At 41.1% G+C, this 13781-nt stretch overlaps 1 protein-coding gene across 4 annotated transcripts in view; it reads left to right on the top strand.

Moving 5' to 3' along the window:
- The first annotated feature begins 3977 nt into the window (after window positions 1-3977).
- ankhd1 (ankyrin repeat and KH domain containing 1) overlaps window positions 3978-13781 on the top strand; it is a 30844-nt gene continuing 21040 nt past the window's right edge. For all 4 annotated transcript variants that reach the window (XM_018752086.2, XM_018752087.2, XM_018752088.2 and 1 more), the window contains exon 1: window positions 3978-4413. In XM_018752086.2, coding sequence (XP_018607602.2) covers window positions 4135-4413 — 279 coding nt within the window. In that variant the 5' untranslated portion in view covers window positions 3978-4134. The remainder of the gene's footprint in view (window positions 4414-13781) is intronic.

Below are 13781 nucleotides of genomic sequence, written 5' to 3' on the forward strand. Positions count from 1 at the left end.
ATTTTATGCATTTCAGGTAGCAAGACAAATACTCGTTAAGATTTACGATTCGGGTAGAAGTCATGCAGAAGTCATCCAGCAGGGGGCATAGTGGTCAGGGCTGTTGTCTTTCAATCTGAATGTCAAAGGTTCAGATTCAACTTTTGTCGATCAAGGAATTTATCCCGATTTGGAAAAGTAACAACATCCTGCTGTGTGAATGAGTAAATATTTGTAAACGTTTATTATCTGTCACTGAAAGTCACCTTGGAAAAAAGAGTCAGAGCTCAAATTTATAGTGATAATAACTGAGATGACAAGCATTCATGTCAAATAAGGACACTAACGTACACATGCCAACACTGTTGTTATATGATGTGACACTGTTGAGATTCTGGCATTTCAAAAATATTAAAACATAAAATTTAAGTACAATATTCAACCTCTATTGGGGAGTGTGGTGGCGCTGCAGGTTTGGCCGGGTCCTGCTCTCTGGTGGGTCTGGGGTTCGAGTCCTGCTTGGGGTACCTTGTGACAGACTGGCGTCCCATTTTGGGTGTGTCCCCTCCCCCTCCAGCCATACGTGCTGTGTTGCGGGGTTAGCCTCCGGCTTGGGACAAGTGGTTTTAGACAGTGTGTGTGTGTGTGTGTGTGTGTGTGTCTGTGTCTGTGTCTGTGTGTGTCTGTATTCAACCTCTCATTACAACAAGCTGCTCTTCCAGCATGCCTCAAATCCTCCATCATCATTCTAGTGCCCAAGAAACCAACTGTGAAGTGTTTGAATGACTATCGCCCAGTGGCCTTAACAGCCATAGTCATGAAGTGCTCTCACACATCAGAACCACCATCCCACCTGATGTGGATAAGCACCAGTTTGCCTACGGGGCAAACCTCTCTGCAGAGGAGTCCATCACAAAAGCTCTCCACACCACTGTGACACACTTAGAGGAGCCAAATAGTTATGTGAGGATGTTATTTGTGGACTTCAGCTCTGCATTTAACACTGTCATCCCTCACAATCTTGTCAGCAAACTGGACAGCCTGGGCCTTGGTTCTTCTCTGTGTTCATGGGTCATAGACTTCCTCACAAACCAACCACAGTACATCAGAACTGGCAACCACACCTCATCCACCTTCACCCTAAACACAGGAACCTCACAGGGATGTGTGCTGAGCCCCATGCTCTCCACACTCATCACCCAGGACTGCACCCCCCCTCCACACCTCAAACTCCATAATTAAATTTGCAGATGACACCACGATAGTTGGCTGATTTCAGACAATGAGTAGACGGCCTACAGGCTTGAGGTGGAACATCTGGCTAAGTGGTGTAAGGACAACAACCTGGTCCTTACATTTACATTTACATGTATTCATTTATCAGACGCTTTTCTCCAAAGCGACGAACATCTCATAGAAAATACAATGTGTTCATTACATGAGCAGGAAGAGACACTTGGATGCAGACATGTGATTCTAAAGTGCACTTAGTTTGTTTCTTTCCACCATATGAACCAATGTTCTTCACATGAGTAGCTGCATTAAACTTTATCCGAATATCGACGATTCCTGATTACCTTCCTACTATTTTTTTCCTTATAAACATTTACATTACATTACAGGAGTAGCTGTAAAGGTTTATCCAGCATCATATTAAAGTTATAGAGCATGAACATTTACAAAACCTTACATGAACTTAAGAGATGATGGGCAAAGTGAGTCTGAAAGAGTTGGGTTTTAAGACCCTTTTTAAATGCGGACAGAGATTCAGCAGTTCTGAGTGAGAAGGGTAGTTGCTTCCACCACAATGGAGCCAGAACCAAGAATCTCTGTGCTTTACCTTCGTACGTGGGACCAGAAAGAAGGCAGATGTGGAAGACCATAGCAGTCTGGTTGGGGTGTAGTGGATTATCAAGTTCTGTACATATTTGGGAGCAGTTCTACTGATGCATTTGTAGGCCATAACCAGAGTCTTAAATTTGATCTGGGCCGCTCCTTAACACCTCTAAGACAAAGTAGATAGTTCTGGACTTAGTGTCAACAAGGAGATAGTGTCATGGCTGGGTCTGGAAGGAAGCGGCGGACCCAAGTGCATAGCGGTAATCGTGGTGTCTTCGGGGAAATCCAAGAGAAGAGGTCAGAGAACAGGCAAATGGTCTTCGAGGTGTGAACGTCGTAACAGGGAGAATCCAAAAGGCGAGGTCGGTACACAGGCAAGAGGTCGATGATCATAAAGAGGCACAGGATCATGGTAACAAGGGATGGGATCGGGGAAGGCGTTCGGGAACAGGAAATGGCTAGAAGATCGCAAACGAGGAGGCTGAGCAAGGTTCCGCATCAGCTGCTGGTTTGACGCAGCCTTTTATGCTGCAGTCTGCGTTGCGTCCCAGGTGTTCCGTGTCGGCTCGGAGGTGTGGGCGTGGCAGACAGACCACCTCCCCCTCCACGTACATGGAGAAACAGTGTAAAGGGTGGAGAGCTTAAAGTTCTTAGGATTCTATGTGTCAGTGCAACTGACATGGACCTGCAACACCTCACAGCTGGTCATAAAAGCCCAACAAAGACTCTTCTTCCTCAGGAAGCTGAAACAGGACCAGCTCCCACAGAAACTCCTGCTTAACTTATGGGACCGTCACTGAGACCATCGTGACTAACTGCGCTGTTGGGTCGTGTGCCAGCCGTACAGCCGCCGAGGAAAAGGATCTGCGTCGCGTGGTGAAGGCGGCCCAGTGCATCGTTGGGATGGAGCTCCCCAACCTGGACACCGCCTATGCTAGTTGACTGTAGGAAGAAGGCTGGCAGTATCATCAAGGACACCACACACCCCGGTCACTCCCTGTTTGAACCGCTGCCGTCTGTCAAACGGTTCAGGACAATAAAATCCCACACCAACAGACTGAGGAGCAGCTTCTTTACCAGAGCTGTGGTCTCCATCACACCCTCCCTGCCCAACCAGAAGAAACTGATTAGAAAATCCAGCTGCCACCTCCATTAACCCTCCACATCCACCTTCCCTCCAAAGCCTGCTAAGAACTGAAGACTCCAAAGTTTCACTCTAATTCTTACTTATCCAATCCAATCAAATTTCTATAACCGCTTCTCTCGAGCGGGGACAAGGCTGAAGGGACGGAGGGGTACACCCTGGACAGGACGCCAGTCCATACCCACGCAGAGATGGGGAGAGCACGCAAACTCCACACAGCCTGAGGCGGGGCTCGAACCCACGTCCTCTCGCACCATCCGGGCGCTGTGCCACCGTGTCGCCCCTTATTTTTTTATTTATTTATTTATTTCAAGTATTCTTTCTGCTGCTGTTCTTATGAAGGTTGCCACACAAAATTACATTGTATTGCATACAATGAAAATAAAATATCTTATTTGTCAAACCCCCGCCCACAATTCCCATTAAAGTATTGGGGCTGTACAATGCTCGCTCCAAGGCCTTTGCCCCGGCCAGCAGCGCACTTAAATATTATATTACAGACTCTGACAGATTTAGTTGTTTTACACCCCTATCCATTTCTGAAGAATAAAGGTGTGTGAGCAACAGTCAAATTTCATTGTAATAAAGAGTTGCAATCTGACGGGTTGTAGTCTCTAGCACCCATGAAGTGAGTTAAGGAAAAGATGAACTTGCGATAATTCATGTTTTATGGTTAATACGCAACAGCGTCACACCCATGATTTATAAAGACTCATTAATAAGCCGAGCAGTGTATTATTAGCGCTCAAGTGTGAACCGCATACGAGCGAACTATGTGGGCGGGCACCGAGTGACGGACACTTTATTGTCCAATCACATACGAGATCTTCTGTTTCCTGGCGTTAATCGCAAAGCACCCCGAGAGATGCCGGTCAACCGAGCTTGACGTCGCGTGCTGCAGGTTGACAAACACCTCTGTGGCCCAATCGTAAGAGGGCTTGTTCCAGTCTTCGCTAATAATATTTATGATCTTGAAATTAAGGCGGGGTTTCCATAGAGACTGTACGTAGTTGTTAGGTTGTTAGAAAGTTAATGGCTGGGGGGAAAGGGATTCCGTTCTCGCTTCAGGAGAGTTTCTGGATTTTCCGAAGTGATACTTTAACAGAATAGAATCGCAACGCAAGTTTGATACAAATAACAACTCGGCCCAAATACATATTACTCAAAGAAGTATGCAGAATGCTGTAGCCGGGACGGCAATGCTGACGGACGGCTTCGAGGACGAGATTGACTCGGTGACTCCGCGCTCTCCTGCGGTAGGGATGGAGGTCGGAGCCACACCGGGGTCTGGACTCGGGGGCCTAGGCATCGGTGTTGGCGGAAAGAAAGTCCGCTTGTTCGGAGAGGCCGCGGCTGGGCCCGCTGCGGACAGACTGGATTTTAAGCTGGCCGCGGCCGCGGTGCTTTCCTCCGGCCCCGGCTCTGGCAGCGACGAGGACGAGGTTTCTGAGGTAAACTAGCCGAGTGGCTAGCTGTAGCTACACACACAGTCCGCCCTCCCTCTGTGTAATAACGATGAAAATAAACACCGTTTGTCCCCGGAAATGCTTCCTCTGAGGTAAAAATGTATATAAACTGTATAGTGTTTTGCGTCTTGGACGTATTATTTTAGGTGAACACACGGCGCGACGTGCGGCAACAGAGGCTGCGGTTCAGGCCTAGCCGGGCTCCAAGCGGCTGTCGTGTGCTCGAGTCTCCAACTTGTCCGCGGGTTCCGGCTGCTGGGCTGCGGCGCCGCGCTCACACAGACACAGCCACTCGCGGCACTGAACTCTCTCCTTCTACACTCTGGAAACATCATCATGTCACCTTCGAAAACGGCGCGGTCTCAAGTTCAGCACCTTCCCTTCCTTAGCCTAGCCGTACAGTTCATATATGGCATGCATTGTCTGATGTATTGCCCAACCCAACTATGTCTTTAGTTTAATTAAATTATGTGCAATCATGTATACTACTGGCAGAGTGTGTATGATCTCGGTTTGAGAGGATCACGAGAGAGCGTCCTAGGCTATATACGTTGTGGGTTTTATGTTATGCAGTCAGTCAGAGTGTCTGTTTTCACGCTGTAGGGCGACTCCAGTGTCTGTCCAGTGAGACAGATTCACATGTCATGTCCCATCTCCTCCTAATGGGTAGATGGGCCTGTTCTGCTAGTGTATTCTAGGCCGTTGGTGTCCTCTTATACACACACCCATTCCTTCACAGTCTTATTTGCACATTTATGAGTCTAGTGCAGCCCAACTTTGTTCTGGGTTCTGGTCTGCTGAACCTGTCGACGACCTTTTCGTGTAAATGTTAACCTTGGTATTTACAAAGAATGCAGTACTGTAATTTTTCTCCATACTGCAATAGGGCATTTGATTATATTGGATGAGTGCTTTGCAAGCATCACAAGTAAATAATTAATGTTTGTTTTTCAAAGGCCCATCATCAGTGAGGGCATTTTTTTTTTTTTTTTTTTTTTGACTGGCGTTTCCACCATCCACCTCAGGCCACCTCCAAGTCAGTGCCCCTCTTGTACTCCTAGGATTTCACACACTTACCAGAACTGACTCCATTCAGTCACTTCTGGGGCTCTCGCTATGATGAAAATGAGTCGTACTTAGCATATTCATATATTTGCATGTGCATGTATAAAAATGAACCCATGAAACTTTTAGCACACGCATTTCTCAAGAGTGACTTAAAATTGTGAGGGCACAAAAAGTGCATTCAGCAACAGACAAAAAGATCTGCAACAGACACATGACTGTCAGTGCAGTTTGTGTATTCTGCTTTAGTGTTCTTCTGGGTCTTATTGCAAATGTAATTGCTACTAAATGTAGTTAAGTACAGCTATAAATGCATGAACAACTTCATAAACCTATAATAAGATGCTGGCAAAATTGTTGTTGGAAAATTTGAGGGTTAAGACTTAAACCTTGTGACGGAGTGGTGGCTTTTGCTTAATTCTATGAGTACCATGTTTTCTAAAATATAAGATGTCAGTATGTATTGTGTGTGGCTTATGGCTTCTCACATTTCAGAAGCGAGACATCCAGGCATCCAAATGTCATATCACCAATGTTATGTACAAATTCAAGATTCAGAAACAAACTGGAGCTGGACTTCTTTTAGTTCACTTATGCTGTAGTGTTTTTCTTCTCCTGTATGGGCAGGACTGCACTATTTGCTGTTTATGGCACAGAAGGGATTCTGATCTTGTGTATACTGTTGTTTTTTTGTGGAATTTGAAGGAGCTCGTAAGGATGGACCCAGTGAGGTAATAGTCTCCAACTACTGTCCTCCTACCCTGAAATTTACACTCTGCCGAACATCCTTCAGTTTATACAGATTCCATGTGCCACTGACCTGGCAGAATAACTTACTGAGGTTCCATACATTTCTTCAATGTTTATTGAGAAGCTCGTACTATTAAATGTGCCATGTCTTTCAAAGAAGTAAGTTTTTTTTTTTTTTTTTTTTTTTTTTTTTTTTTTTTTTTTTTTTTTTTCTCTTCTTCCCCCCCCCCCCTTTTTTGTCATTTGGGTCTGGAGAGCTATGAATTGGTAGTTATTCATACCTTAAAATTACTTCTGAATCTGAGGTTTATGAACATAATAAAATAAGGTTTCTTATGAAGGAAATGTGTGTAATGATGAGTTCATTGTAGGCAAGTAGAAACTCTAATGCTGCAAAAATGTTTCATCCATTAATAATTGTTTGTCCAGTGCAGGGTTGTGATGGTCCTGAGATTTTCCTGAAATCAAAGAGATACATCCTGGAAGCAGCTTACATCCTTCACAGCGAAATGTCCCCCCCCTTTTCATTTATTAACCTCAAATTGTAGTAAAATTAAAACTTGTTTAAAATTACTGAATATAAAAATACCTTCTTAGAGAACCACCTATTCAGTCCTGTTTGCTGATTCATCACATTAGCATGTTCACTGTTATATCTATAACTTATAATACTGTAAATTGTTTTTATTAAGTTTGAACTACATTCAAAATAAAACTAACTTTATTGCCAAAAATAAAAAACCTTCTCTAGATATATGTACTTATACCCAACTTTTGACCAAAGTTTCCCACAAATGTACAGCGTTTTTCTTGTTGATCACCTACATCCATAGACACTAGAAATCATCCGTGTGCTCTAACAGCAAGTTTAATGAAGGCAGTCTTATATTGTTTTTTTGTGAGTTTTATGGCCAGCTAAATATTTGGATGCAAAACATTGTTTTGCTCCACAGCAAACAGAAATTGTAGAAAATAGAATGGTGAAGAAAATGTAATTAAAAATAAACTGAAAAAGGGTGGTACTGGAGTACAATTAGAAATGCTGGTGTCTCTCAGTGCTTGGGCAGTGTGAGAGGATGTAGATTCGGTCCCTGTTCGTTCATTGAAGACTTTGAACGTTCTCCCCGTGTTCACATGGCTTTCTTTTCAGTACACCGGTTTCCTCTGACAGTCCAAAAACCTTTTTGAAGTGAACTGGTGATTTTGAATTGCCTATAGTGCATGTGTTGCTCTGGTGTATAGATGAGTGATTCACTGTAGGTAGTGAGCTGTAGTATTTCAAGCACTGTAAGTCACCTTGGATGAAAGGTTTTGGTGAAATACTATATAGTGTTAATTTTAAGTTGCTTTGGAGAATAGCCTCTGCTAAAGATGTGTAAAAGTTCCCATTTTTCAATACTCATAACTTGGAAATTTGTAACATGTGGAGCAATTGTAACTTGGAGTTTTTCTTCAGGCCTTTAAGACCTGTAGAACGTTGGTTACCCTGTTTTTTAAATATCGATATTTGGCTGTTGTCTACTGCTAAGTTTCTGGTTGGTTGAGGCTGTGTTACGTGCACAAAAATATAGAATTTGACAGTTGCATGTATTTGTAGACTAATCTTTTTTTCAAGTTACATATGTGCCACCTTTAAATTTTGGTAAATCCTAATCTCTTATGACATTTGTGTGGCAGAGCATATGTACACCACCCAGTTATAGATATGGAACAGTTTCCATTTGTATGGAAATCAGTATGTTCAGTCATCAGGGAATTAACTAATGAGTAGATGCTTCACAGACAAATTTACATGAAACACAAAATGATGCAAAACCACTGGTTCCTACAATGGTGGAAGCTTTGTAGGGGTGCTTGGACTATTTGCACGCAGCATGTATAGTGGTGATGTTTAAGTTATGACTGTCACTCAATGCAGGAGATGGGACAAATGGTCAAGTTAATGTGTGAAAGTTCTGAATTGAAGGTTGAGTCAAGGACTTACTATTTTCAGATATGCGATCTCAGTACACCTGAGAATGTAATTTATTGGTACTTCTTCCAGCATGCCCTGAAATTTATTTTTAAAAATGTTTAATACATATATTCTATACAGCAGGCTAAGGTTTTTGTCTAATGAAGCAGTTCATGTGCAAACTCTTCCTATAGTGACAGGGCCAAGCCTCGCAAGTAGATGGTTGTTTGAAGATTTGTAAGGGTTGTTTCACTTGCATTAAGATCATGTTCATGTGTTTTTACAGGGGTGCAGGAGGAAGATTGAGCCTTTAGATGGCAATGTAAGAATTTACCTGCAGAACTGTACCTAAAGCTGTTATTTTTGGATCTGTCCATTTTTAAATTTTTCTAGTTCAAAAAAGTAACTTTAAACACCCCTGCCTATTTTATAAAACTGTAGGATAACAGGCGCATTTGTTGAAACTAATGGTGTCTAAGAAAAAAAAAAAAAAATCAGTAGTATTATTGTGCCTGGGTACACATGTGGTCACAGAGAGACGACGACTGATGCCATAGGTACAGTATGTTCTGCAAACAGGGAGGATCTAGATTTACAGGAATATTGCAGAATTAGCCAGTGAAAGTGTATCATTCATATGAGGTTTTGTTGAGGTGGGATTCACTATGACCAGAGCCAGTTCAAGAGTATGAATGTTTTTTCACAGATTATAGAGAATGGTAAATTTTGGTGCAGGAAAAACAGACGGTTTGATTAAATCCTAACATAGTTGTATTAATTTTGATGACAATGTGAATGAATGTATTTAATCCCATGAAAAATGGTCACCAATGAGTTGCAACCCTTTTGCTGCCACAGTGAGTTCCAGCCAGATGTTTTTTTAAATAATTTATTTTCTCTTTACAAGCTTCTTTTATAGTTCACTGTTCTATAGTTCTGTAGTTATAGTTCTGTATCACCCGTGTATTTGAGGGTGCTGTTCAGTTCATTGTTGCAGTATAATGAGGTCATTTTTTGAAGTTTTCACTCAGTAAACTGGTGGATTCTTGGCTTTACCATGACTCATGGCACTGTTCTGATACATACACATCCTAATGAAGATGTTGTACATGTTAATATTTCATATGCTTGGCCAAGTACAAATCCCCTTGTTTTGTGTATTTGAGCTTGTTTATACCTGTTCTTTTCTTGTCCATCAGCTTTGACCAAGTTTGAGCGTCCAGTGTGTTTATGCAACTTTCATGACTTTGTAGAACATTGGAATTTGCTGGATATGGCATTGCTATGTACACATGAGTGGTGATATGAACTAGGAAGATTGTTTTATTATTGTCTTCATGGTGAATGTAAGGATCTGCTGATTATTGCCAGTCTTCCTTCTGCTTTGTTTAAGGAGAAGGGGAAAAATTTGTCTGAGTGAAGGTTGTAGACAGGGTTAACTAGTTTTCAGTTCCTGCTTTAAGGGACATTTGACATGGACATTTTAGTTATTTTATATTTGAAATTTCCTGCAGGATCTCCAGCAGAAAGCATTTCAAGTACTTGGTTCAAGAGAGCCTGGGTTGTACAGGACTGCTATTGTTAATCTGTCACATTTCATTTTTTGTTTGGCAGATTAACGAAAATGGGGCTTCTTGGGGCAGTGTACAGGTACAGCCTTTATAGCATGCCATGTAAAAACACATAGCAGTATAGCGCAGTGCACTGTATAGCTTCTGGAACTTTTATTTGATGTTGTAAAAAACCTTTTTTCTCCCTTTTGAGAAAGTTGATCATGAACCTGTCCAGTACCTTACAGGACTTTGAAATACCCAGTTACCTTGCTCTGACACAAATTTCTCAGACTTTTCAGTCAACATGCACAAATTGTATTTCTCTGAGATGTACGTCGCTTTGGAGAACAGTCTGCTAAATGAGTAAATGTAAACATTTTCTGCACGGAAAGGACCTTGGCAATATCATCCAGTCATACTCGCGTCAAATTCAAAATATTTCAACACACCCAGCGCTTGGCCCTCATGATAAAGGTAGTGGTGTATCTGGCTCTTTTTCCACTGCTCTCAAAACTTTTTTTTGCATTCTTTATAAACAAAAAATACATGTTTCTGTTCAGTAGTCAGTTCAAGCGTTTTCACTTTTTACCCATTTTTGGGTCATTAAGCGCAAATACTGTACATGAAAGTGTTACACCACCATTATACCGCATTTGTATATGCAGACTAGGGTATTTAATTTTGTTTATTTGATTGTATGGAACATTTTTAATTGGCAAATTGAGTACTAAATACTAAGATTGGTATTCAAACTTTGGCAGAGCTAGTGGATGAATGAGTAGTTTTACAATGGGGATGAATTTGTTCTGTGCAATTTTGGCGGGTAGCACATTTTGCAGATTAATAAGATTAGACCTGTAGCTACTATGTTCTGGAGGACTGTAGTTCGTTCATGAACTATTGTGCTGTGTTAGATATTTAGTGTCCTCAAATACTTTAGATATCCACTCCTGTGCAACGTTCAGCTGGAAAGGCTTTTAAGGTCTTGCAATTTTACTTCTCAACATTTCAACCCTCAGCCACCATGTCTCACAAATGTTGGCAAAAGTTGATATTGCCGAAGTCTTTTTCCTCTTTCCTTTCATGCTAAAGGGACAGCTGGTACCGTAGTGGTTAGAGCTACTGCCTTTGAACCTGGTAGTTGGCTGTAGTACCCTTGAACAAGGTACTTTACCCCAAATTGCTCCAGTAAAATAACCCAGCTTTACAAATGAGTAAATATTGTAGGTAGACTAACATTGTAAGTTGCTTTGGAGAAAAGCATCAGCTAAATTAATAAATGTAAAGATTAAAATTTTCTGTATTGGGCCATTTGTTTAACAGTGCATTCATTGCTTTAATTTTTCTTCGTTTTGAGGTTGTTTCCAGGCAGCTCTTATTGCTGATCTTTCCTGAGGAGTGTTTCCCTTCTTCTTTGGTTTTTTTTTTTTTTTTTTTTTGTATTACTGGACCAGGGGACACTTGTGTAGCATAGACACCATGTTCACCGTGGCAGTGTTTGCAAGTGAGTTGGCACAGGTGCAAAAACCAGGAAAGCTGGTTTCTACACCATCATTAGGTATGGTGGTAAATAGCCAGACAAGAAAAAAGAAAGCCCCCTTGTTGGTGGTAATTAAGTAGAAAGGTTTTGTTGACGGAACTCGGACTTCAGTGGATGATACTGTCTTACATACTTATTCTCAAACAGAACCCATTGCTGCTCCTTTACATTAACAAATCTGTTATACTGTTTTTATTTCTTGAGCAGAATGTTTTCAGCATATGATTAAAAAAAAAAATGCTGCTCAATATAAATTTAGAGATGCTTACCCAATTTTAAAGGTTAATTTAAAGGACATACAAAGACATTTCTTGTGTAGTTGTTTTTCAGCTGTTACATTGTCACCCTAGTACTTAATATTTTTCTAACAATGTTTCCTGTTGTTCTTCACTTTTCATGGTTTATTAGTCATGTATCATTTGCCTTAAAAATCTAAATCAAATGACCCCCCATTGTATATTGTGAATTTAGCTTTATTTAGCGATGACTTTCTCCAAAGCGATGTACAACGAATATTATATAGTACTTGGCTAATATCTTTGTCCGGCATGCTATATATATAAGCATATTTGTATTTTATGGCCTACAATGGATCTACTTACATTTATATTTATTCATTTAGCAGACGATTCTCTCTAAAGTGACATGGATTGGCTTGAATCTGCTTCCCAGTATCTACAAGATCTGATCACTTGCTCTGCCCCAGCTAGCCTGCTGTACTCCTCTGCCTGCTTGATGGTCCCATGCACAAGAAATCCAAAATCAAAAGCATAGAGGTTTTTTGGTTCTGGCTCAGATATGGTGGAATGACCTCCCTCTCTCACTCAGAATTGCTGAATCTCTCTCAATGTTCAACAAGCATCTCAAAAGTCACCTCTTTCACTTCTCCTGTGGTCTTGTCTGTGCTCGATAATCGTGTATGTGCATGTTTTTAGTTTATTTACAAAAAACCTTATATGCAGCTACTTTTTTTAACATATACTGGTTTACATTGTAGAATATGACAAATGAAAACTACTCAAGAATGATCTGGATCCAGATCTCTCCTACTTTTGGTGTAATACACTTTTTGTATTGTTCTTGGAGATGTATGTTACTTTGGAGAAAAGCATGTAGTAAATGAATAAATGTAAACAGGCAAAGCAAGAATTGATTATGATGCACCAGCTCTGCCCACTCTGCCACTCTATCACCCTAAACTCAAAAACCCTTAGTGACTTGCTTGCCTTATATGGAGTAAGGTACACAGCTGTTGTTCAGTCATTTCCAAAAGGGTGTGAAAGTAACTCCTTGATCATTGTTTAGATTTCCCAATTGTTGATTGAGACTGATAACACTGAAATTAATATTTAATGATACTCTTTAATGGCTTCCATTTTAATAGCTATTGCAGTGTTAGTTAAATGTGATTGACGTCTGCACTATATTTGCAGTAGGCAGCATAGTGGTTAAAGCATCTGACTTTGGACTTGGAGCTCCCAGGTTCTAATCCTACCTCCTCCTGTAGTTATCCCTGAGCAAGGAACTTATTTTGAATTGTAATTAGTGTATCTAGCAGTGTAAGTCACCTTGGTGAATTAGGTGTGTGGGCTGATAACACTACGTAGAGTTCATTGGAAGTCACTTTGGAGAAAAGCGTCTGCTAAATAAATAAATGTTAATGAATTGCTCCAGTAAAGTTTACCCAGCTCTATAAATGGGCAAATCTTTGTGGCAAAAGCAATGGACAAAGACCGGTGATTCATGGCTACACAGATTTATCCCAGTGCCATCCTCTGAACCACCTGGAAGCCAGCTACATCGACACTGCTGGGAATGCCTAAACCGATTACGCACCGGGCACGGCCGGTTCAGGGCGCACACGTACAAAATGGGACTAGCAGACAGCCCTGGATGCCCATGCGGAGGACAGCAACAAACTGCAAAACATCTGCTGGATTACTGCCCCACACACACACGCCCTCACTAGTGGATTTGACGAACATCGATTATACAGATGTTAAACTTTGGCTACCTGAAGCCAATTTTACAGCTTAAAGCTTGCCCTATTTTGCTAAAGATTTGCTTTGGATCATATGATAAATAAATTGCAAATAGTGTAACATAAGTCACTTTTGAGAAAAGTAGCATGACAAATGTTAAATGAGAAAAAAAAATTGGTTTCATCAGCTTTCTGTAGTCTAACCTTCATTAGTGACTTCCTTCATTGTCTGTCCTTTCTGCCTCTGTTTTTTTTGCACTGCTGCAGCATCCTTTTTCTTAAAGACAGCTGGCATCTTTGAAAATATGGATGTACTTTCAGTTCAAATTGACATTTTTTCCTGCTATCTGGATTCACAGGTTTTGTCTTTTTATGTCAAGTTTTCATTTTTGAGGCATTTATTTGTATTGAAGTGCAATTTACTTGTAGCTTCTAAATGAAACAAACAAGTACAAGATAACTAGGTAATATGGACTTCTACAGACCGGACAAGTGTTGGGAGAAAAACTA

Source organism: Scleropages formosus, chromosome 4, assembly GCF_900964775.1.
Source record: "Scleropages formosus chromosome 4, fSclFor1.1, whole genome shotgun sequence".
Classification (NCBI taxonomy): Eukaryota; Metazoa; Chordata; class Actinopteri; order Osteoglossiformes; family Osteoglossidae; genus Scleropages; species Scleropages formosus.